At 37.2% G+C, this 26,334-nt stretch overlaps 1 protein-coding gene across 1 annotated transcript; it reads right to left on the bottom strand.

Moving 5' to 3' along the window:
• Positions 1-429: 429 nt before the first annotated feature.
• LOC102850803 lies at positions 430-26,053 on the bottom strand. The gene is made up of 3 exons (XM_006883297.1): positions 26,002-26,053; positions 25,389-25,837; positions 430-666 (listed from the first exon to the last, which is right to left on the bottom strand). The coding sequence occupies exons 1-3, from the start codon at positions 26,051-26,053 to the stop codon at positions 430-432; spliced, it is 738 nt and encodes a 245-aa protein (XP_006883359.1).
• Positions 26,054-26,334: the final 281 nt, after the last annotated feature.

The following is a 26,334-nucleotide window of genomic DNA, read 5'->3' as shown; positions in this document are numbered from 1 at the left end:
TTTATCCCTTTAATTGATAGGCTGTTTGTTTCAGGTGTAAATATTTCCCCTTGCTTCTTGCGGCTCATTATCATGAGGCAGCTCTGAATATTCTTGAGACACTCTCAAGCTGAAATATTGTCTAATCACATCTCTGCTAGAGTGATTTCTCCCCCTGCCCCCTTTTCTATTTATTTCTTTTACCTCTTACTCTTTGGAAATCCAGTTTAAGTACATGAGAGTCCAGCATAAGCTTACATATTGATTTTGCTTTTGTCTTCTTGTCAATTACTCTGTTAATTATGAGTTAAAGATACAAGAGGAGGGATATAATGAGAAAGAAAGATAAACACAAAATGTCCCAATGCTGATGTCCCTGGTTAAAACTCTGCTAACCTAGAGAAGAAACATGAAGCTGAGAAATGCTGCAGTGGGTGACTTGTGACATGGTCACAGCTGAAGGGGTTGGGCAGTCAGAGTTTGTGTGCAGGCTGCAGGTGCTGGGGAAGCACTGTGGCTTGCAGCACAGAGATAAATGCCTGAGTCTGTGGTCTGGGAAGAGGAAATGTGTAACAAGCTGAGACGTTCTGAAATAAGGGTTGTGGCATTTAATCTTCCATTCTGCTTTGTTCCTGAAGGAATGTAAAACAGGCTGATGAGTTGTCCTTCAGGATTTTGAAGAAACCACTGCAAATTGTTCACAGAAGTAGAAAAATTGCACCTTAGTGTGTAGCTGCCTCCCTCCTGGAGGATCAGGACTGGAGGGCTCTGTTCCACCTGCACCCCTCTGACATCTGATCAGAGAAAGAAAAAAAAAACAACAAAACCCAAAAATGGTTACCTCTGATGGTCTCTGGAAAATCTACAAAATTATGCAAAGGCTCTGTGGATTATGAAGAAATAAAAACTAAGAAAGTCTCCATGAGCTCCTTTCTCCCTCTGCCCTCAACACCACTGCAGCTGCATGCACAGTCCCTTCAGATTCCCACCTGGGACAGCCCCAACTCACAGCCAAGCTTAGTGCACAGAAGTCCCAGCAGAATGCTCAGTTGCCTCTTCATGATGATTTGCCTTGTTGCCCTGGACATTTTCACTCTAATATGCATTTAACTGAACCCTGGGCAGGTGGGTGTCACGGCGTAGATATGAACTTGTTCCTGGACTTTCGTCCAATCAGCTCTGCTCCACAAGCACTGCTCAAATACAAGACTTGTAAGCTCCCTCAAGTGGCTCAAAAAGGAAACCTCACCTCCTGCCTCAATCTAACTTAATGCTAGGGAGGTGGAGGGTGGGAGAGAGAGAGAGGAGAAAAATGGGGGCGGGGTATTATTGCATTACTTTTTAAGACATTTTCTAATAATTCTAAATGGTGTAAAAAGCAAGAGAGGTTGTGTGAGAAGGGGAGTGCCTTTCTTGTTGTTTTTTTTGTATCATAGAGTCTGAACGACCCATAGCCGATTCTCCAGCAGGTTTTCAGAGACGCGAGAGGAGATTCCCCAATTTTCTCCTGCTCCTGGAGCAGCTGGTGGCCTTTGGGACTGCAGCTCAGCTTCTTGCGACTAGGCCACCAGAGAAGAAATAAAGACTTGGAGGAATCAAACATCATCCACATTATTCAACCCCCAAATAGGCCCAAGAACACCTTTTTGTTGTTGTTGTGTACCATTGAGTTGGAAGTGAACCATACCTGATCTTCCAGCGAGTTTTCAGAGGTTGTTAGTCACTCAGGAGATTGTCTATCTTCTCCCGTGGAGCAGCTGGCAGATTCGAACCATGTGCCTTTAGGATTGCAGAACAGATTCATACTGCTAGGCCACCAGAGCTCCCTTAGAACACTTTTACTGTCATGTCGTTGTTGAATGCTGTCGAGTTGAGCACAATGCATAGCAACTCTATGAACAAAAGACTTAATGCCTTTCCATAACTATTGTCATTTCTCCAAGTTCACAGAGTTTCCAGAGGCATGTGGTTTAGGAAGTGGATGCCACTCCTGCTTCCAAACCTGTTTTGCAACTAAGAGCTCCACCTAACACTGTCCACTTTGGGAAACCATCCTGATATTTGATACCCCAATGGTACAAGGTTCAGTATCACAGCAACCCAGCTTACTTCGTATTGCATATTGACATAGACTGGTATACAAAGTGAAAGAATGTTCCTCCAGATATAATAGCACTAGTTTCACTTAGCAGTGATTAGTGTTGTCGAGTCGATTACGACTAAGAGTAAGTTTTGCACAAAAGACCTAAACTCTGTTCTATAACTAACATTATTTCTGTACAAAACTCTGTTCTATAACTACCATCATTTCTGGGTTTTGCTGCTTTACTGACATAAATTATTTAATAATTCATACTAGTCATACAAAATACAAAACCAATCAATTCTATATATAATTTAATGTGGTTTTATTATTGAAATTTTTGATGCTTTTAAGTATTATTTGAATATATTAACTATACGGAAATATGTCTATACGTGAATTGAAGGGAGCTCTGGTGGTGTAGTCAGTAGGGAGTTACACTGTTAACCTAAAGACAGTCAGTTCGAAACCACCAGCAGCTCTGCTAAAGAAAGATAGACAATCTCCTCCTGTGATATTTAGTCTCCGAAAATTCTCTGGGGAGCCAGCAATGAGGTGGTTTTTGACTCTATGGCAATTAGTTGAATTTGTTGATTTGAATATATACATATCTGAAATAGAACTTTGCTCCAATAACCAAGACTTGTGGCAAGTATTGTTATACACAATGACATTTGATGAGATTATGAATTAGGAGTAAAATGCACACTTAGTTCAGACATCATTTCCACATATTTATCTCCTTAATACTGTTTTTCTACTTATCTGTAAAAAATTTCTGAATATCACACAAATTTCAGTTAATCTGTTTTTCACATGTTCTCTGTATTACTTTTTAGATTTTTCTTCCTACTTTCCTCTTTAATGATATTTCTCCTTCAATATTTTCCCTTTGTTTAACTTCTTTCCTTTTTATTTTTGTTTTTCTAGTTATAGGAAAGATAAGGAAGGATTTTTTTGAGGGGAAAAAAATCCCTCTGCATTCAATAGTTCAGAAATAATCTTGAACCTAAAGAACAGAACTGAGTATCCCATGGACTACCAAAATAACAAATAGGTATGTATTGTGAAAAGTCAGAGTGCTCCTTGGAGGCAAAAAATGAAAAAACCCTGTTTCTCAATTTGGACCTGTTACTAGAAGAGGCAATGGAAAAGGACATCACACTTAGCAAGATGGAAGGAAGACCCCAATGAGATAGTTTGGGACAGTGACTGCAGCAATGGGCTCAAGTGTGTCAGAGGTGATTAGAATGAGATAGTACAGGGGCAGATAGGGTTCAGATTTGCTGTTGATAGGCTCGGTATGAGTTGTACTCAACTTGACAGCACCTAACAACATAAATAAAAGCGCTGGTGATTTGTACTGCTAACCCAAAAGCCGTGCCTCTCTTGTAGTTAAAAATCCACCAACTGCTCTGTGAAAATAAGATGGGCAACACCCTCCCTTGCAATTTGCAGTCTCTGAAAATCTGGGAGAGGGCTATCTAGAAATTTATTCTAATTCAGTGGCAATGAGAATTTTTTTCTGATTTTTTTTTTAAATTTTAATGAAAGTTTACAGAGACTTTGGATTTCCATTCACTCACTGTTGTACTTTTCTCCCTGCCCACCCCTCCCCTCCAATTAACTTTTCTTTTTGAAAAGTAAATGAAAAAATTCTTTCATTCTTATTCAATCCCTCTCCACAAGTTTACTCCACTATGCTACCTTCATTCTGGATTCCTGTCATAACAATATTATCTGATCATATATCCCTTTTAAACAGTTTTTTCCCTCATCTGATTCAATGCAGTATACATTATTTATCCCATGTTTTTCAGTCTCCCTCCCAATCCCCATGTCAGTCCTCTTTTATAACAATGGCATTATGTCGTATTTGTCTTTTTGTGACTGAGATATTTCACTCAGCATAATGTCCTCCAGGGTCAGCCATTTTGTGTAATATTTCATGAGTTCCTTATTTTTCAAAGCAGATCAGTATTCCATTGTGTGAATATACCACAGCTTTTCTATCCATTCCTTTGTTGATGGGCAATTGGGTTGCTTCCAACTTTTTGCTACTGTGAACAAAGCCAAAATAAACATAGGTGTGCGTGTATCTGCTTGGGTAGCAGTAATGGTCTCTTTGGGGTATGTTCACAGTAGTGGAATTACTGGGTCAAATGGTATTTCTATTTCCAACTTTTTAAGAAAGCGCCATACAGCCTTCCATTGTGGTTGCACCATTTTATACTCCCACCAATAGTGAATAAGGAGTTTTTCCACAACCTTGCCAACATTTGTTGTGTTGCTTGCTGTTCTGTTAAATTTTGCTATTCTTATGGGGGTGAGATGATATCTCATAGCATAGTTGTTTTGATGTGCATCTCTCTTAGAGCTAGGGATTTTGAACAGTTCTTCATGTGCTTGTTTGCCATCTGAATGTCTTCTTTGGTGCAGTTCATATCTTATGCCCATTTTTCAACTGGATTATTTATGTTTATCTTGTTGTGGTGCTTGAGTATTTTATAAATTCTAGATATACGTCTCTTATCTGACATGTCATTCTCAAATATTTTTCCCCAAACTGTGGCTTCCCTTTTTATCTATCCTGTTGGAGAAGTTTTTGGATGTGCACAGAGATTTGATTCTTAGAAGGTCGCATTTATCTATTTTATCTTCTCCTGGCTGTAGATTTTCCAGGATGCTTGGAGGACTGTTTATGTTGTGAATTAGGATGTCTAGGGTTTTTCCAAGCTTTTCTTTAGTGAAGTTTACAGTCCTTGGTTTTAACCTTAGGTCCATGATCCACTTTGAGTTGGGTTTTGTGTATGGAATGAGGTGTGGGCAATGAGAATTTTAAGATGTAAAAATTCACATTTCCTCCAGATATATAAAAATGCAAAACAATGAGAAAAATCCAATTTGTATTCTTTAATCTTATTCAATAATCTTCTTATGAGTGCTCCATTTTGTTCAGATATTTTTCTGATAAATATGAAGATAACAACAACAATGTAATTATAGCTATTTGAACAAGATCTATAAACTTCTTTGGATCAGTAAATATATCTGTAAGTCAATGTAGGATCTTGTTTTTAAAAGGCAGTACTATTAAATAATACTGAATAAAATACAAGTGTTATGTATGCTGATTGCAATTGTGTTTGTTCTTCATCCAATTATTCTTCTTTCCCTAATATTATTATCCCCCCCATACACTCTCAGAGAGTTTCTCAAATCTTTTAATACCCATTCACTACTTAGTCTTCTAGAGTAATCTGTCATTTTAAGAACAGCCTATGTTCTTGTTAACTATTGTTCGGTCAGGGATCCTCCATATAACAGAATAAAACACTGCTTGATCCAATCCCATCCTCACAATTACTGATGTACTTGAGTTCATTGTTGCAAACATTGTATCAATCCATGCCATCTCCTCTTGACCAAGCATGATGTTCTTCTCCAGGCACTGGTTCTTTCTGACAACATGCCCAAAGTATATGAGACTCAGTCCTCACTTCCATGGAACAGTCTGTCAGCACATCTTCCAGGAAGAAAATTGTTTGTTCTTTTGACAGTGAAGGTATTTTTGAGATTGCAGCAAAACTCTCCAGTAGACCATCAGACCTTCTAAAATCACACGGAAGGAGGTCACCCATTCTTCTCCCATGTGGGTTTTTTTTTTTGGATGGTATTTTTAGTCTTCTTTGCCAACATTAAAAACTACTGGGTTTCAACCTTCAGGGAGAACATTTCTTGTTTGGCAGGTATGAGTAACTCGGACCAACTGTCTATCTGTGAATTGCCTTGAAGCCATAAAGGTGTCCACATAATAGAGAGTAATATCAACAAAACTATAATTTCCTAGAGTGCCCTTTTCCTATTTTTAAAAAATATTACTGCTTTTCCTACAATAATTAATATACATTGTGTTTTATTAATATTCATTGTATTTTCTAGTCTTCCATTTATTGCATTTCATACAATCATTTTATACATTGTGTTTTATATCATTAAGTACTATAGATCAATGCCCTGTCTTTTCAAATTCCCAATGAATCTCTCCTCTTCCTTCATTCCTCCATCTGCCTACTCAACTCTGGTATCCTAGTGTCTTCCACGCATATACTTTTTTTGCCCCTTCCTCCTTTCCCCTTATCTTTTTAAACATTTACACACTTGTTTTTCTCCCCTCTCTTCTTCTTTTTTCCTTTGTTTTATATCTCCTTTATACACTTCTTATTCAAGTGTCCTATTTTTATCATAATGCAAATGAGTCAGAATTGACTCACTTGCAACAAGTGTATCTTGATTCACTATTTAATTTTTGGTTTTTTGGTGGTTTTAATGCTATAGAAACAATTTTAGTCTTACTGATGAACTTGGAAAATAAACACTCTTATCAGAAGGACTATTCCTGAGAGCTCTGGTAGGCTAATGGTTAGGGACTACACTGACCCAAAGGTCCATGGTTTGATTTGACCGAGCTGCTCTGCAGGAGAAAGGTGAGCAATCTCCTCCCATGTGATTGATTAACTGCCTCTTAAAATCCACTGGAGGGCCACCTGTAAGTCAGTTACTACTCGATGATAAACACTACCACCAACAACATTTTTTGGAAAGGGGCATCATGTTTGGAAAGGTAGAGGGTCAATGAAATAGAGGAGGAACAACAACAAGGTGGACTGACATGGTGACTGTAGCAGTGGACTCATGTACGTCAGAGATGATGAGGATGGTACAGGATAGAGCTGAGTTCACCTCTGCTTTCAGTGTGTTGCTAAGTCCTACTTGACTCAAAGGCAGATAAGAATACAACAATTCAATACATTTTGGTCAATATATTTAAGTGTGTTACATCTGGTAAATAAGAAAAAAATAAAAGAGCTTGAGAAATATTTGTTGTTGTGTGTCCTCAAATCAGAACCAACTCATAGCTGATCCTCAAGAAGATTTTCAGAGGCTATAAATTGCCCAGGAGGAGACTATATATCCTTCTGTGTGTCTGCTGGTGGATTCGACCCACCTATCTCTATAATAAATCCTAAAAGATGGCATTTAAAAAGTATAGCATAAACATGATCAGAATACCCACACAATAATAATTACTCCAACTGTGTTTTACAGGAAATGGCCCAATGAAGAAAACGATATTACTTCTATGGAGTTAATAACAATGGAGAATGAAAATAGGAAATCTTTTAAAATGACACTTTCTTTTTAATATAAGGAACGTAGAAGAAATGAGTAAACAAATAGACAGACTTATCCTTACACACAGATGAGTGGATCCACAGTCCATATTTTATAGGGTTACACACACGCACACGCGTATGTACAAAAGCACACGAGAGTGTCTCTCTGTCTCAGGGAGGCATAATTTCTCTCTTTAAACAACTTTAAACTTTTGTGACTATAGTGTTTCATCTCTTTGATTTTTAGTCTTTTTCCTATGTCTAAGAGATTTCTCTTATAAACACCATATAGATAACTCATGTTTCTTATCTGTTCTGCTACACTTTCCCTTGAGTGATATTGTTAATCCATTCACATTCATTGTAATTCTTTTTACCCTCAAAATCAGTGTAATTACTGAAACTCTTTTCCTTTCATTTCTATCTAGTCAGAAATTACTCCTAGCTGACTCCCTAAAAGGTTATCTGAAGCTTTAAATTTTCACCCACAGAGCCTCTGGTGGATTTTAGCCACCAGAGAGGTAAAGCCTTTGGGTTAGTGGTACTACACTCTACAGACCACCCTACCAGAGCACCCTAAATGTTGATATGCTGTTAGGAAACTCTGGGTGAGAGGGATTGACTCAGTGACTAGAGTAACAAGGGCAGGTGTGTCAGAGACAATGAGGTTGGTTCGAGATAGAACAGGGTTCAGGGCTGTTGAGTCACAAGCTACTCAACAGCACGTAACAACAGCAACAATAGTAATTCAGTAATGAGTTACCCTGCCAACACAAAGGCATGCAGTTAGAATCCACCAGCTACTCCCTGAGAGAAAGATGGGCAATGTCCATCTTTGTAATTTACTGCCTCTGAAATCTTTCTGGAAAGTCAGCCCTGAGTCAGCTCTGACTAGATGGTATATAACAACAAGAAGAAGGTTTTACTGCTCCCATTTTGTTGTGCCCTCTCTCTCTCTCTCTTTATGGTGTTGCTTTCTTTCCCCATCTATTTTTCTGTCCTGAGTTCATTTTGTTTATACTTTTTCCTTATAACTTCCTCAATTATCATTGTTTTAGAGTTTACTAAGTCTTTATGGTTATGCTCTTTTTATTTTGATGAAAAAATGTATTAATTTTTTACAAATTACTCTGTGTTGTTGTGTTCTATCATGCCAGAACCAACCCATAGCTGACTTTCCAATGGCTTTTCATTGGCAGCTAACAGCACACAAGGAGATTGCCCATCCTTCTTTCACGCAGCTGCAGATGGGATTTTAACAGCTTGTCTAAGGGATTGCTGTGCAGCTTCTCGCCCCTAGGCCACCAGAGCTCCCTACAAATTACCATCTAAGGTAACTTATAGAGCAATAAATTACCCTGTAATTTACTTTTTATTCCCAAGTCTAAAATAGTTTATTTTTTTAATATTTTCTTTTCAATTTTTTGTTGTTGCACATTTTCCTCACTCCTCCTCCAGCTCTCCCCACAAAGCCTTCCTTGTGTCAGATTTTTGTCATATATAATGCCTAATCATATAATCCTTTCAGACAATTCTTTCCCTCGTCTGTTCTACTTCAGTATTCATTATCTATCCACTATTTTCCCATTCACTCCCCAGCCCGTCTATGTCTGTCCTATTTTATAGCAACAGTGTTATGTAGTATTTGTCCTTTTGTGCCTGAGAAATTTCACTTAGCATAATGTCTTCCAGGCTACCCCGTGTTATGTAATGCTTTACAAGTACATTTTTTAAAAAATGCTGCATAAAATTCCATTGTGTGAGTATACCATGGTTTTTCTATTTATTCCTTTGTTGATGGACACTTGGGTTGCTTCCATCTCTTTGTTATTGTGATTGTTGTTGTTGTTAGGTGCCATCTAGTCACTTGCGACTCATAGCAACCCTGTGTACAACAGCCCTAAACCCTGCTCTATCCTGTACCAATTGCACTGCCTCTGACACACCCATCCCGATTACCCCAGTCACTGAATCAATCCATCTCATAAAAGGTCTTCCCCTCTTGTGCCGTCCCTCCACGCTCCCAAGCATGATGTCCCTCTCCAAGGACCTGTCCCTCCTTACAACAAGTCCAAAGTATGTCAGACAAAGCCCCAGAATCCTTGCCTCCAAGGAGCAGCCTGGTTTAACCCTCTCTAGGATTAATCTGTTTGTTTTCTTGGAAGTCCATGGTACATTCAATACTCTTCTCCAGCATCACAGCTCAAAGGCATTAATTTTCCTTCTATCATTCCTAGTCTTTGTCCAACATTTTTTGTGTGTCCAACCCTTTGATACATAACAAGTGATTGCAAAGACCACAGCCTGTATCAGATGCACCTTAGTCTCCAGAGTGACACCATTGCTCTTCAGTATTTCAAAGAAGTCCCTAACAGCAGACTTTCCCATCACAACATGTTTTTATTTCCTGGCTACTGGTGCCCAGAGTGTTGACCATGGAGCCAAGCAGACTAAAGTTGTGAATAATCTCAATCTCTTCACCATCCATCCTGATGCTGCCAATTGGTCCAGTGGTGAGAATCTTGTCTTCTTGACATTGAGCCTTAATCCATACTGAAGGCTGCAGTCCTTGATCCTCTGCAGCAAGTGTTTCAGTTCCTCCTCAGTTTCAGCAAGCAGGGTTGTGTCATCTGCATAATGCAGATTGTCAATAGCTGTTCCACCAATCCTGACACCACACTTCTCCTCATAGAGCCCAGCCTCTCGGATAATCTGTTCAGCATACAGTTTGAAAAGGTGTGGAGATAGGGCATATCCTGGCATACACCTTTCCCAATTTTGAACAGCACAGCAATAAATATGGTTGAGCACACATTTGTTTGAGTCATCACTCTGTTTCTTTAGAGTATATTCCCAGCAGTGGAATTGCTAGGTCAAATGGCACTTATATTTCCAACTTTTTTTAGAAGGTGCCAGAGTGCCTTCCAGAGTGGCTGTACCATTTTACTTTGCACCACCCAGTGAATAAGATTCCAATCTCTCCATAACCTTGCTAGCATTTGTTGTTTGCTGGCCTGTTGAACTTTGCTTTTGTTGATGGGGTGAAAGAATATCTCAGAGTTGTTTTGATTTCACTTTATCTTGAAGTCACCTTGACTTTCTTTCCACATAGAAGTTCTGGGACTAATCTTATTCTTTTTGTGTTATACTTGGTAAATCTTGGTGTTTCACCGTCTGTCTCCTGGTGAGGGTGATAGAAGGTGTCTGTCTGTGTACAATGACTTGTAGAACAGTAGAGGGCAGGCTGGACCAGAATTGAAGCAGTTTCATTAATGAAGTAGAGCAAGAGCTAGTCTTTAGTCTTGTGTGACGGGTGGAGCTGCAAAAGTTGTACGTGTCTCTTAATGCTTCCATTATCTTTGTCAGATGGTAAACAAGAAAGGGGAAAGAAGCAAAAAAAAAAAAAAATAGAACAATAAACACAAAAATGCAAAATTTGGAAAGAAAATAGAATAAAAAGCAAAATGAGAGGAGTACAAAAGGAAAGAGAATCAAAACAGAAAAAAAAGACAGAAAACCTATAACCAAAAGAGATACAGCTAAAGAGCTAAAGAGAAACAAAGATAATGTGACATAGTGAAACACAAGCAAAATAAAAAACAAGTAACAGAAAAAGCTACTTGGGAAATAAAAAAACAAGACAGAAATAGAGACCTTGGAGGGCCCTGGACTGGTACCTTCCTGATGGAATGTTGTAATTGCTGAAGTAGGTGGAGGCAGGATGTCTGCCCTGGGGAAGTGTGTCTGCCAATCCAGCAAAAGGCTAAATCTTTCACAACAGCTATTGAACTTTCAACTCTAACATACTCCCTTTTCCCCTCCCCTTTTTTTATGACTTCTGTTTCTCTACTGAGATTCCTCTCCTGTTCACTCAACTTACCTCACCTTATTTGAAAATAGTTTCCTTCAGTTCTTTGTACACATTCATAGTTACTGCTTTGTGCTGCCAACCCGTAGGCAGGTAATTTGAATCCATTAGCTGCTCCAGGGAAGAAAGAGGAGCAATCTCTGAAAGTCTGTTGGAGGGTGAACATTGAGTTGGTTCTAACTTGGTGGTATGTAACAACAAAAGCAACTTTAAAATACTTATGTGTTAAGGCAAACAAACTGGTCATTCCAGAATAAATTTTTTTCAGAATAAATTTTTATTTTGTGGCCTTTTTTCTTGACTATGAGTCACATTTTCCACTTTATTTCTGTGTGAAGTAGTTTTTTAATTGTGTAATAAAGGCCCATGACTGTGGTTCCATTGCTACATAACTGTAGCAGTTTGCACTGTTAACTCACAGGTGGCACTTCCTTGGCTTGTGAAAGCATCTCTGCACCTGTTTGCGATTTACAGTCTTGGAAATCCTATGGAGGGTTTTTATAGATTGGACATTATTTGACAGCTGTGAGATTTGTTTGGTTTTTATATTATTGTTCTTTAATAGTTTGAGAAAAGAGCAAAGGTGATTTTCGTCTTTGTCATATTAAATTATTACCAATAAAATTAATTAATCAAAATTTGTTGAGCAATTACTACATGTCAGTATTATACTAGGGAGTTCTAGTAACTGAGTAGTAAGAAGCTGTGGTGCCAACCCAATGGTATGAATTTCAAATTCACCAGCTGCTCCATGGGAGAAAGATGGTCAGTCACCTCCTGTGTGATTTGTTGTCTCTGAAGAAAACATGCTGGAGGGTCAGCTATGGGTTAGTTCTGACTCGACAGTACATTAACAACATTAATATTGTTGTTATGTGCCATTGAGTCCCCTGTGACTCATAGTGACCCAATATACATACAATAGCCCTAAACCCTGCTCTATCCTTGCCAATCTTATTGTCTTCCACACACCTATCCCCATTACCCTAGAGACTGAATCAATCCATCTCGTCGAGGGTCTTTCTCTCCTGCACTGTCCATCCACCCTCCCAAACATGACGTCCCTCTCCAAGGACTGATCCCGCCTTGCAACATGTCCAAAGTGTGTCAGACAGAGCTTCAGAATCCTTGCCTCCAAGGAGCAGCCTGGCTTCACCCTCTCCAGAACAAATTTGTCTATTCTCCTAGCAGTCCGTGGTATACTCAAAGTCAACTTAATTAAGGAGAATGACTGAGGCTGAATTTTGATCATCATGCATTTGGACAAATTGAGAAGAGAATTTTCAAAATGGTAACTCAGGATTCCCTGGGGCAAGCTGGGGATCAATAAGAATAAAGCACAATGAGCAGAGGAGTGGGTGCCATTTGGAACTGAAATTGCTTCAGAAGGCTATTTCCCCCAAGTAGATCCTTAAACCTTGCAGGAGAAATATTTCTAATGACTGCTCTCCTGTTAAGTAGCAGCAGTAGCATAAATATTTACTATGTGGTCCTCAAAGAATCAAAATACATTTTCTTAGAATATCTTCCTATTGACAAACTGCAGGTTACCTAGCAAGAGAAAGAGTTCTTTTCAAAATAGGAATATAAAGACACAAAAGTAGTTCAACTATGTAGTTTAAGTTATACAGTGATTTACTCTGATTTTGGAAGTGATGTTTATGTGATTCTTTTCTCAGTCTAAGATCTCTACTAAAGTAGTCATAAAATTGCCTAGTAAAAAACTGTATCGCAAGAAAAGATGGAACTCTGGGGGGTCTAGTAGTAAGAAGCTGTGCTGCAATCCTGAAGGCATATGGTTCAAATCTATCAGCTACTTTGCGGGAAAATTATGATCAGTCTCCTCCCATGCAATTAACTGCCTCTGAAAACTGGCAGCTTGGTAAACTATGGGTTGGTTCCAACTCAACAGCATGCAACCACAACCACAACCACAACAACATGATAGGTGTCGAAGCAATAGAATTCTACTCTAGTCAATCTTGATTTATCAGTGAGTTCTGGAAAAAGTCTATTGGGTTTCTTTGCCCAATTTCAGTTTTTAAGGCAACCTTCCAAGGTTTGTTTCATTACTCAATTAGACACAGGAAGATTTACTCCTTTTTAAAAAATCAAATTAAGTAGCTATTTTTCATGACTCCTCTTAGCCTCCTTCCTGTAACATCAACAGAAAACACTTGACCATATTTCTCCCCATATCAATATAAAGACTCTAAAGTTTTGGAGTAGTTACAGTAGATAACAACATCTTCACCTGCTCGGATGACTGGGAATTAAGCACTTGATTCTTGGCCTCTCACTTCTAATGTGAAATACACAAGAAACAACTTTTATAAGATGTTCAGTCTCACAGTAGGAAGTGTGATTTCCTCCACTCCCTTTTTACCCAACACGTAAGCACTGGTCCAAAATTACAGACTATTTCACTCACTGCCTCCTATCTGGTTCTCAAAAGGGGCCTTCCCTGCACAGAAAGACAATCCAATTCCTGCTCTGAGCATGCCATCGTTAATATAAAGCACACCTAGATTAAGTCACATACTCAGAGATCAAATGACAGAGAAGACTAAAAATATTTTCAGGAGCCTCTAGCCTTTGACTCCCTGATCAAGTCTTATGGACCAGGTCTGGGCTTCCTCAGCAGGACTTCCTCAGAGCTCAGTATGAGTGCAGTTGCTGCTATTTTCATAGTATTGAAACTTTTGCAGAAAATTAATCAGAAAGACACCACCATACTTTCTATAGTTTTTATGAACTATGGGCATTCATTTAAAATATTTTTTAAACAGTTTTCTCCTGTGATGAAGTTGAGAAATATTTATTAAAATGTAGATTTGATTGAATTAACTTTATATCCAAGATAGGTATTTTCTTGCTATACTTTTGTATTTTGTTCTATAATATTCCATGAAGGCAGAAGTATTTATTTTCAGGTACACTTCCTGATTATGTCCAACACATGTTTTAGACTTCAGATCAGTAAGTTAAAAATGCAATTGCAAGTAAATAGAGAATACCCCTGGCTTGAAAAATGACAAGGCATTGTAATTTTCTTCTTTTTTTATTTGTTAAATTTTATTAATTTTAATGAACATTTACAGAGATTTTGGGTTTCCATTCATTCATTGTTGCACTATTTTCTCTACCCTCCCCCCGCAAGTTTGTTCCTTTTTCCCCCTTGAAAGTCTGTTTTAATTGTCCCATTGCCACAGTGCTTGTCAAAGCCAGTTCTGATTATTCTCCTTTGTCAGTGTGTCCTTTGCCATTCCCTATCACTCCTCCCTGAGAGAGACTTCACCCTGATTCATAAGGAAAAGGGGACAGCGTATTCTCTTAGCTACTTTCTGCTGAAAAGGGACGCTGTAGGTTTCAGGGTGAAGATCTTCTCTCACTACTCTAAAGGGCCCCTTTGGCAATAGGAAACACGTAGACTATTGTGGAGACTGATTTTGGAATTTAGATGCACTGTGTAATTGTTTTCAATTGCCATGAAGTCAACTACATGTCATAGAACAACAGATCCAAACCTTGTCTTATCCTATTCCATTCTCATTGTCTCCAACATGCTCAAGCCCGGTGGTATAGTCACTGTGTTAACCCATCTTATTGAATGCCTTCATCTTTTTCTTTGTCCCTCTGCCTTTCTCAGTTTGATGTCCATTTTCCAGGGACTAGTTCCATCTTGATCTTGACAACATGCTCCAAGTATGTGGGGTGAAGTTTCACCATCCTTGCCTCTAAGTAGCACCTTGGTTTCACTTTCATCAAGATTTTGTCCATAGCATCACTATGTATTGCAACTCAAGGCTTGAATTTGTTTTTCAGTTCTTTCAGCTTGAAAAATGCTGAGCAAGTTCTTCTCTTTTTATTCACCAATTTTTGATCTCTGCAAATTTCATTATAGTACTTTGCTTTGTCTTCCTGAGCTGCCTTTTGTAATCATCTATTGTTTTATTTCAGCATCTCTTCTCTTTTGTTTGGCTTCTCATTGCTCCATCGTACTTTTCAGGGCCTCTTCTGACATCTGTTTTTATTTTTTATTTATCTTATGTCTTTTTTTTTGTAACTTTTTGATAGTCTGTAGGATATTAGGTATTCTTTTCCAACACGGCAACTCAAAGATGTGAATTAGTCTTCACTCTTCTTTGTTTATTGTCCAACTTTTAGATGCACACAAAGCAATTGAAAATACTATGGCTTGCAAGAGGTGCATTTTAAATGGAAATGTTTTCTCTGTAGTATTTTAAGGAGGTCCTTGGCAGCAGATTTACCCAATGCAACATATCTTTTCACTTCTTTGCTGCCACTCTACACTTGTTGATTTTAGATGTTAGTAAAAGAAAATCATTGACAACTTCAATCTCTTCTACAGCTGCCATGATGTTGCCTAGCAGTACAGTAGTAAAGATTTTTATTTTCTTGATGTTGAGATATAATCTGTATTGAAAGATGAAATCTTTGCTCTACCGCGGTAAGGGCGTCAAGCCTTCTTCATTTTCTGCAAGGAAGGCTGTGTCATTTACACAACACAGGTGGTTGATGAGTCTTCCTTTATTACTGATACCACATCCTTCTTCATATAGTCCATCTTCTCAAATGATTTGTTCAACATACAGATTGAATAGGTATGAAGAAAGGGTATAATCTTGACATACCTTTCCTAATCTTAATCTATTTAGTGATCTCTTGTTCTATTCAGACAATTGTTCCTAGATCTATTTACAGATTTCTTGCAAGCATAATTAAGTGTCTGGAATTCTAGTCTTCTCAATATTATTCATAATTTGTTATAAATAAAATAATTTAATACATTTGTATAAGTAGTAAAATACAAGCAATCAAAAGTCTTTCTGAGGGAGCTATGGTGGCCTAATGGCAAAAAGCTGCACTGCAATCCCAGAGGTGTGAGGTTTGAATTCACCAGATGCTCTGCTGGAGAAGGTGGGATAATCCTCTCCTGTACCAGTCAGATCTGATTTGACAGTACACACATACACACACACACACACACAATATAAAAAATTTTTTTAAAAGTCTTTATGACATTCTCTATTCTTTGCTTTCTGCTAAAATCCATCTTACATCAACAATGAATATCCTTGGTATCAAGGTCTCCTGCGAATCAACTTGAATTTCTGGAAGTTCCTTTCGATGGAGAGTTCCAGACTTTATTAAATAATATTCAGCAATATTTTACTTAAACATGATATTAATGATAGTGTCCAATGTTGCTTCCTGGATCATTCAACATTCTGCCCATAGCATCCTTAAGTATTGCAACTTGAGGCTTAAATTTGTTCTTCAGTTTCTTCAAATTAAGAAATGCAGAGTGAATTCATCGCTTTTGATTTTCTGACTCAGTTCTTTACACATTTCATTGTAATATTCTGCTTTGTCTTCCTGAGCTCCTTTTGAAATCATCTATTCGGCTTCTTAACGTCTTGATTTCTTCCCTCTGCTTTGACTTTTTGGTGCTGTAGTGCAATATTCAGAGTATCTTCTGATCTCCACCTTGGTCTTTTTTTCTTCCTCTGTCTTTGTAATGCTCTCTTACACTCGTTATGGATGGTATTCTTCATATCCTCCCACAGCTCTTCTGTTCATCATTCATTAGTATTCATGGCCTCAAAAAGAATTGGTTGACACAGAAAACTTTCATGAAACAGCATACGATCCAGAGGCAATGGTGATGAAGGAGGAAGTTCAAACTTCTCTGAAGAAAGTGAGGGGGAAAAGATCCCAGGAATTAATGGAATACCAATTGACATATTTCAACAAACAGATATAGCCTTGGGTGCACTTACTAGGTTGTACCAACAAATTGGGAGAATGACCGCTTGGTCAACTGACTGGAAGCAAACCATATTTATTTCTATTCCTAAAAAAGGTTCTCTAACATAGCATGGAAACTATTGAACAATATCTCTAATAATAGCATGCAAGCAAAATCCTACTGAAGATTATCATAAAGCTATTGGAACAATACATTAACAAAGTACAGCTAGATGTATAAACAGGGTTTAGAAGAGGACGTGGCATGGTACTAGGGACATTATAGCCAATGTCATGGAACTTAGCTGAAAACAGTACTAGAGGAATGTCTATCTGTGTTTAATTGACTATGCAAAAGATTTGACTGTGTGGATCACAACAAATTGTGGCTAATCTTGAGAAGAACTGGAATCCCTGAACATTAGATTGTTCTAATGAGAAACCTTGGACCAGAAGGCAGTTGTCAGAACAGAGCAAGAAAACACTGCGTGGTTCAAAGTCAGCAAAGATATATGTCAGGAATGCATCATATCACCATATATTTTTGATCTATATGCACTTGTGTTTTGCAAATTACACAATCTTGCTTGCTGAAAATGAGCAGGACCTGAAGTATTTGCTGCAGAAAGTCAAGGACTGCAGCTTTCAATATGGACTGAAGTTCAACATTAAAAAAAAAAACCCAACAAGATTTTCACCACTGGACCAATTGGCAGCATCATGATAGATGAAGACAGGATTAGATTGTTAATAGTTTCAGCTTGCTTGGCTCCACAATCAACACTCTTAGTACCACTAGCCAATAAATCAAATGAAAAATTGCATTGGGAAAGTATGCTATCAGGGACCTCTCTAAAGTATTGAGGAGCAATGATGACAGTCTAAAGACTAAGATGTGTCTGATCCAAGCCATCATCTTCACAATTACTTGCTATGCATCAGAGAGCTGGACAAGGAATAAGGATCAGAGAAGAAAAATCTAAGCCTTTGAGTTGTGGTGCTGGAAAAGAGTATTGGACATACAATGGACTGCCAAGAGAATGAACAAACTTGTCCTGGAGAGGGTGAAACCAGACTGCTCCACAGAGGCAAGAGTCTGAAGCTTTGTCTGACATACTTTGGGCACAAGCCAGGAGGGATTGGTCCTTGGAGAAGGACATCATGCTTGGAAAGGTGAAGATACAGTGCAGGAGAGGAAGACCTCAAAAGAGATTAATTGGCACAGTAAATAGAATAATGGGTGTAGGTGTATCAGAGACACTGATATTGGCTCAAGATGGAGCAGAGTGATTAAAAAACTTGTCCCAATAGGGTGAAAAGAAAACCTACAGATCGGGAACAAACATTTGGTAATACTATCTCAGACAAGAGTCTTATAACAAAAGTTTACAGAATACTCCTGGGCCTCTACAAGAAAAAGACTGATAACCCTATTACAAAATGGGCAAAAAACATGAAAAGAATTTTCACAGAGGAAGATACTCAAATGGCAAACAGGCACATGAAGAAATGCTCCAAATCACTGGCAAAAAGAGAGTGCAAATCAAAACCACAATGCATTACCATCTCACTCCAGTAACAGTGGCAAAGTTTTAAAAGGCTGCAAGTAATAAATATTGGGGAGGAAAAAAGCAACTCTTATATATTGTTGATGGGATTGTAAAATGGTACAACCATTCTGGAAGGCAGTTTGGTGCTTTCTCAAAAAGCTGAACATAGAAATTCCATATGACCCAACTATTCCAGTACTTGGAAGGTACCCCGAGAAAATGAGAACTGAGGCACAAACTGAGATTTGTACATTAATGTTCATAGTGGAATCATTCACCATCGCAAGAACATGGAAACAGCCCGAATGTCCAACCACAAACAAATGGATTGAGAAATTATGGTATAATCACACAATGGAATACTATGCAGCACACAGGAGCAATGATTTTGTAAATTATTACCTAACTTGGGACAGACTAGAGAACAGTATTTTGAATGAACAAACTCAGTCTCACAAGGATAAATATTGTATAAAACCATTATTTTAGAATGAGTATAAGGATCCAAGAGGAGTATTAGAGGTTGGAAGCAGAGGGATGTGGATGTGCAGAGGGAAGAGGGATAAATCATGGGGTTGTACAATTTAGTGAGGGAGGGGGCAGTAAGGGAAATGTAAAGAATTTGTTCTTGAAAGCAATGTATTCAAATTTTATACATAAACTAGTAAAAAATTTGTAAAAAAGAGCAGAGTGAGAGGTATTGTACGTAGGGTCACTGTGAGTTGCAAGTGACTCAGTGGCACATAACAACAACCAGAACATTAAAATGTCATTTTTTAAAATATGAATACAACAACATTCCTCTTCCATTTGTCATTTTCTGGCATAAAAGATCATATGATTATCTGATTAAAGTTGCCAATACCAATTAATCTCAGCTCACACATGCCCATGATGCCTATTTTTATGCTTTCCATTTCATTTTTTACAACTTCCAATTTTCCTAGATGCATGTTATATTCCAGTTATTAAAGGAGGTATGCAGCTGTCTGTTCTCATTATTTTAGTGCCTTCTAACTTGACAGTTATACACAGAGTTTATGAAGGCCTACTATTTCTAAAGTGAGAGATCAGTCCTACATCTTAATATTTATTAGTCTGGAAGCTCCACTGAAGCCTGTCCACAAAGGGTGATCCCGCTGATATTTGATTTACCAGAGGCATTGCTTCCAACATCACAGCAACACAACAGTGACCACAGTATAGCAAACTTCCAGATGATACTCTATTCCAAAGATTAAACTATAAAACACACAAGCAAATACTACCAAGCAAACATGTATCCTATAGAAAATCTTTTCTCCATCTATCATGATTTTGCCTATCAGTCCAGTGGTGAGAATTTTACTTCTTGTTGAGATATAATCCATTTTATCTTCTGCAGCAAGAGTTTCAAGCTCTCCATAACTCATATTGTTAATGAATCTTTCTCCAATTCTGATTCTACATTCTTCTTCAGAACCAATAGTAATGAAGGAAGCACACAGCAAGGATCCAGGAATTGATGGAATACAATTGACACATTTCAACTAACAGATGCAGCCATGAATGTGCTCACCAATATGTGCCAGGAAATTTGGAAGGCAGATACCTGCCTGGCCTAGTGAGTGAAAGAGATTCATGTTTGCTTCTCTTCCCAAGAAAGATGATCCAATCAAATGTGGAAATTATCAAACAATATCATCAATATCACAGGCAAACAAAATCTTGCTGAAGATTATCCAAAAAAAAAAGCTAAAACAGTAATTCAATAGAGCACTGCTAGAAGTTCAAGGTGGATTTAGAAGTAGTCATGCCACTTTGCTGTAAGCAGAGAATATTAGAAGAATATCTATTTGTGGGGTTTTTAATATGCAAAGGCAATTGACTGTGTCGATCGTAAATAATTATGGCTAACATTGAGAAGGATGGGATTTTCCTAACACTTAATTATGCTCATCTGAAACCTATACCTTGACAATAAGCTGTTATCCAAATAGAGTAAGGGAACACTGCATGGTTTAAAAGAAAGCTGTGTGTCAGGGCCATATCCTTTCTTCACACCTTTGAACACTATGAGATTTTATATTGCACAAAGTTTGACTTTCATGAATTTATTTTCATTTTCTTTAACTATAATTTGGATTTACCTATGATAACTTGATGATCTAGTTTGTCCCTGCCCTCATCCTGAGTATTTATTGATCTTATCTACTTACTCTTTCTACAGATATAATAAATTTTATTTCTACGTGTATACACAGAAGTACATAGAAATACACCAGACAAGGTCTACAGGAAGTTAATGTTTATTTAAAAGAGATGTTTATAATAATTAAGTCCTTTATCATAGATAATTCTATCATAAAATCTCCAGGCTCATTTCTGAAACCAACATTTTATTTTCCAGCTATAAATACTTTTAACTTTTATTCTAACTTACACTCTATTATCAGTTAGTAGTAATGCATCTTGATTGTATATTCTACCACTATGATGTTGACCTTAAGTGTGGGACAAACAAGTTATCATTTGTTCTTCTGAATTCCAGTAGTGATTGTGGGCTCTGGGTTTGTTTTTGCAAGCTGTAGTTTCCCCATTCTTTTCTTCACATCCAACTTTCCTTCTCAAATGATGATCTAGTGGATTTATAGAAAATGCAGGTACAATAATAGATGCAAAGAAAATGCCTCTGTAGATATTCTTCTACTACTCTAACAATTGCACAAGGTCTAATAATTATAATTAATCTTTTACTAAAGGTATTTTACTAAATGTAATTCTAAAGGTATTTTTGCTTTTCTAATTAACTAACCAAATACGGTGTAATGGGTAAATTGATAATCATCACAACTGTTTCAGAAATAAAATAAATATACTCTGCTTTGTCCTGTAAATGTCTTTAAGCAAAACTATCACTTTAGTTATTATGGGACAGTTTGTTTGGCCTATATTTTTCCTAACATTGTTGTTGTTGCATACCGTTGAGTCAGAACTGACACACCTGATCCTCCAATAGGTTTTTAGAGGATGTGTTTGTATGGGAGGTGATTGTCTCTCTTTCTCCTGCTGCTGAATTAGAACTTCCTGCCTTTACGTGGGCAGCTCAGCTCCTTATCAACTGGCTACCAGAGCTCCCAACATCAGATAACACTATACATATTCTGTGTGATTTTTTTAAGTAAAAATTTAAGATTGAGGATGTTTTTGATGAATGAACTTGACACCTGTTTCAAAATAAAGTTATAGAGAAGTTTAACTTAGAATTGAATCTTCTTACCAAGACCACATTTTAGGCAACCACAGTAACCATCATTTCTTTTTCAACTCAGACCCTGGAGAAGGGAGTACTCTATTATTGAGCACTGGGGTTTTTGTTTAGCCTTCACTATTACTTCAAACATTGTGTCTTCACTGAGAGCACAAAAATATTTCCCTGAATCTTCCAACTCTAAGTTTGAAATGATGAGTTTGATAGATTTAATTTCTTTCTCTAAGTTTATAGAATAGCGGCCAGACTTTGCATTCTGTGAAGAAGAATATTGACTAATAAGGAGTATCATCTTGCCACTGAAAAGTTGCTTGTACCAAAAAAGAGAGTAATACGTCCAACTTGTTTCATACAGACATTGCAGATTGACATCTTCTCCCTCTTGCTTGGATATAGCTGATTTTTTTTGAGTAACTTTCTGGGCCACAGTGGTTCCTGTGGGGAAAATCAGAGAACAGAATTGATCCTCTGGCATAGTGAATTAAAATGGCCTAAGAATTAGATTGAGGGCCTAAACATATGATGTCTAAGATATTTGCTTTTTCTCCCCAATCTCCTTTCCTCAAATCCACACAAAATGCCATATTCTTTTGTGCCATCCCTTTGTTTTTAACATCCTTGCTCATGTTGAAGCCTTTCTTACCAGAGTAGATGAGGACCATGAACACCCATGGTAGGCTAGTAAGTGCCATGTGGCATATAGTCTTCTACCCAGAAGTATTTGACTGCTTCAAGCTCAGAGTTCTTTAAACTTGAACACTGTACAATAAATATATATATATATATGCAGTTCCTGAGTTCTAATGCTACGTCCCCAAACAGGAAATAAGGTTTGTATGTGCACAGACCACATGGCCTATGCATAGATGAGAAGAAAATCTGGTATGCATCAAATCTTCATTTTGCATACTTGTCATTCCTTAGTAATGAAATTGTATAATACTCGATAAAGCATATGAAGAAAAGTAATAAATGTGTGTTTGAGGTAAAGGGAACTGGACAGTGAATCAATTAACATTCTTGAGTTATTCAACGTGCTAGTAGTGGGGACTTATTTAAATTAGAATTTATTATGGATCTTTGGACCTCCTTGAAATCTACTTATGATTCTTTTATGCATATAAGAACTGTCCCCCATCCACAATTGAACAAAATTAAAGGAATAAACTTGTAGATAATTGGTTTTGTTTATAAAGTGTAAAGCAATTCTATCCAATAAAATTACTGCATTATTTTCTTAATAAATTCTAGATCTCTCTTTGAGTTGTTCAATAAAGAAAGCTTAAAATTAAAGGACATAAACTCAATCCTGACTTGCAGAATTTACTCAGTATTAATGTCTTTGTACCAAGAATAAAATAGAAGTCTTTCAAGATGTGTCAGGAGTTATATTCACTAGATTCTGAAAAGGACAAACATATTCAGCTCTGTTGCCTTCACATTAAACTTGCACCATAAAGTTATGTGTGCTAGAATTGTTGTGGTTTCATAGTTTTTATCAATTAAAACAAAGTTTTCAGTCTCATTGTTAAATTCTGTGGCTAAAAGTTTTATTTGTATAATAAAATCAAGGCAAATATTCCTAAGCATAAAATTAGAAGAATTTTTAAAATTTCCAACAGTGATAGAAACTACGTTTTTATCAAGACAAAGGATGTTTTAATCATTCCAAATCCACAACATCAAACACTTTCTAACCCATAGAAATTGTTGTATTATCTTTCAGTATTACTTAGTTTATCTACTTTTGACTTTATTTATGTAATTAAATAGTTTTTACATTTGACAGGAATATTTTTCTAGGTATGATGTTATTCATGTTATGTGTAGCAATCATTTTGTCTATTTTGTTGCTGATTACTATTCCATTGCATGTAAATGGCACAATTTGTCTTTTTTTCAATTTCTTGTATGGTGATACTTTGTCCAGCTTATTGCTACTATGAATAAAGTTATTAAAAGCACTGTTGCTTGTGTACATATGCTGCAATGTCTCTTGAGTAAATGTCTAGAATTGAGTCAACGTACATGGTAGATATATGATTAAATATAACTGGTTAGGATAAATCTAACTGCTTGGCTTTTTTCATCAATTTGTTCTATAAGTTATTTGTATCTTGATTTAATTAGTTATTTTTATAGATTTATTAACTATATTATTTATTTTAAATCGTTACTCTAAAGTTTTTAAGTTTTCTTTTTAAATTTATGAGTCTACTTTAAAATAACACTAACTACGTCACATTCAGGAAATAAAAAACTAGTTGCATTAAGGGGATATCTGCTGTCAGGGGCCTCTCCAAAGTGCTAAAGAGAAATTATATCAGTCTAGAGACTAAGATGCACCTGATTTAGTCCTTGGTCTCCACAATTACTTGCTATGCATCAGAGAGCTGGACAATGACTAAGAATGACAGAAGAATTGATGCCTTTGAGTTGTGGTGCTGGATAAGAATCTTGAATATACCCTGAGACCAAGAAAATAAACAAATCCAGCTTAGAGAGGGTGAAACCAAGTTGTTCCTTAGAGGCAAGGGTTTTTTCCCCTCTTTTTAAAATTGATATTTTAATGAAAGTTTATAAAGAACTTGGATTTCCAATTGTTTATTGTTGCACATTACCCTCCCTGGCCCCCAGCCCCGATTGCTTTTTTCTTTGACGAAAAAGTTCTTTAATTGTTATACAGTTCCCCACCCTCTGCAAACCACTTTACTATGCAACTCTTATTCTACTCTTGTCATGCCAATAATACCTAATTATATATTCCTTTTATATAGTTCTCTCCCTTGTCTGTTTCAATGCTGTGTAGATTATCTATTCCGTCTTTTCTTAGTTTCCCCCAGCCCCCATGTCAGTCCTGTTTCATAACAATCACATTATGCTGTTTATGTCTTTTTGGACTGAGATATTTCACTCAGCATAATGTCCTCTAGGGTCACCCATTTTGTATAATAATTCATGAGTTCCTTGTTTTTCAGTGCAGCATAGGATTCCATTGTGTGAATGTACCACAGTTTCTCTATCCATTCATTTGTTGATGGGCACTTGGATTATATCCAATTCTTTACTATTGTGAACAAAGTCACAATAAACATAGGTGTGCATATATCTTCTTGGGACGCGCTTCTGGTTTCTTTAGGGTATATTCCCAGTAGTAGAATTGCTGGTTCAAATGGTATTTCCAACTTTTTGAGAAAGCGCCATACAGCCTTCCATAGTGGTTACACCATTTTACACTCCCCCCAACTGTGAATAAGGGTTCCAGTTTGTGCTATTCTGTTAAATTTTGCTATTCTTACTGGGGTGAGATGATATCTCATAGTTGTTTTGATTTGCATCTCTCTTAGAGCTAGGGATTTTGACATTTCTTAATGTGTTTGTTATCATCTGAATGTCTTCTTTGGTGAAGTGTCTGTTCATATCCTAGACCGATTTTTCAATTAGGTTATTTACCTTTATCTTGTTGTAGTGTTCAAGTACTTTATAAATTCTAGATACAAATCCCTTATCTGACATGTCATTACCAAATATTTTTTTCCAATCTTGGATTTTAAAGCTCATTCTTACATACTTTGACCAGGGGTAGCTAGTGGTCAGGCTGATTTGTTTCTGTAAAACTTCAGTAAAGAAAATTATACAGGACTGTTTATTCTATCAGATGAGATTGCTATGAGTTGAGGGGGAGGCAGAGAAAATGGAAGCATCTAACCATATTAATAACAACAATAACAATGTGTAACCTAAAATCAGTCAGCATATCTGCCCATCTAAGCCCTGACAGCACGGATTGACTGGAGTCCAGCTGCAGGTTTGGGTAAAGGCTGCAGGTGCCTGGAGAGCACTGTGCACTTGCTGCACAGAAGTAGGTGGCTGAGTCTCTAGGCTGGGAAGATGCGATGTACAGAGAGAGGTGTTTGGCAGTTTTGCTGAAGAAGATTGTGAATCTTCCTTTTTCCTTTTTATTCACAACTGAACTTATGTACATCAAAAGTACAAGGCCTTTACCAGGATATTGCTGGTACCATTGGAAGTAGTTAAGTGCACTGTTCTCATAAGCACAGTTCAGCGCTGAAGTCCTTCCTTCCTGGACGATTAGAGATGGAGGATTTTGTTTCACTTGCTGTTGGCTGCTTTTCTCTGTCAGTTGGCCACTCACCCCTGCTTTGAAGAATAACAAAAAAGAAAATAAATCATTAGACCCTCAAATCTATGCTTCCTCCTTAAGTTTCATCCTACGTTAGTTTTTCCTGACTCTGTTTATTTATCTTTTTTTATTCCCTCAAGTTAATAACCTATCTTGTGGTTTCTCCTCCACAACTCACTGTTGAGCTGCAGCCACAGAACCAAAAAGGACGTTCCCAGAAGCGTGTCCATTGTGCCACTAGCAGAGCGCTGTGACAGTTGAGCTGCTTTCTGTTGTTCCCACAGCTGGGACCCTGACTTTAAATTCACACCCACTTCAATTCTTTTAACATGCTCCACCCTTTCTCAAGTGCTTTTACCTACATATATTTCCTCAAAGGAAATATTTGACAATTTTGTCCAAAATGAGAATTTATTCATTTATTAAGAATTATAAATCAAGTTCATTTATTAAGAATATGAAATTCCTTCCTAAAATGTAGATTAGGTTTAATTTGAAATTTTCTTTCTCC

Source organism: Elephantulus edwardii, unplaced genomic scaffold, assembly GCF_000299155.1.
Source record: "Elephantulus edwardii isolate Elephantulus edwardi_28Jun2011 unplaced genomic scaffold, EleEdw1.0 scaffold00026, whole genome shotgun sequence".
Lineage (NCBI taxonomy): Eukaryota > Metazoa > Chordata > Mammalia > Macroscelidea > Macroscelididae > Elephantulus > Elephantulus edwardii.
Note: the sequence above shows the minus strand (reverse complement) of the source record. Positions and strands in the feature narration are given on the sequence as shown.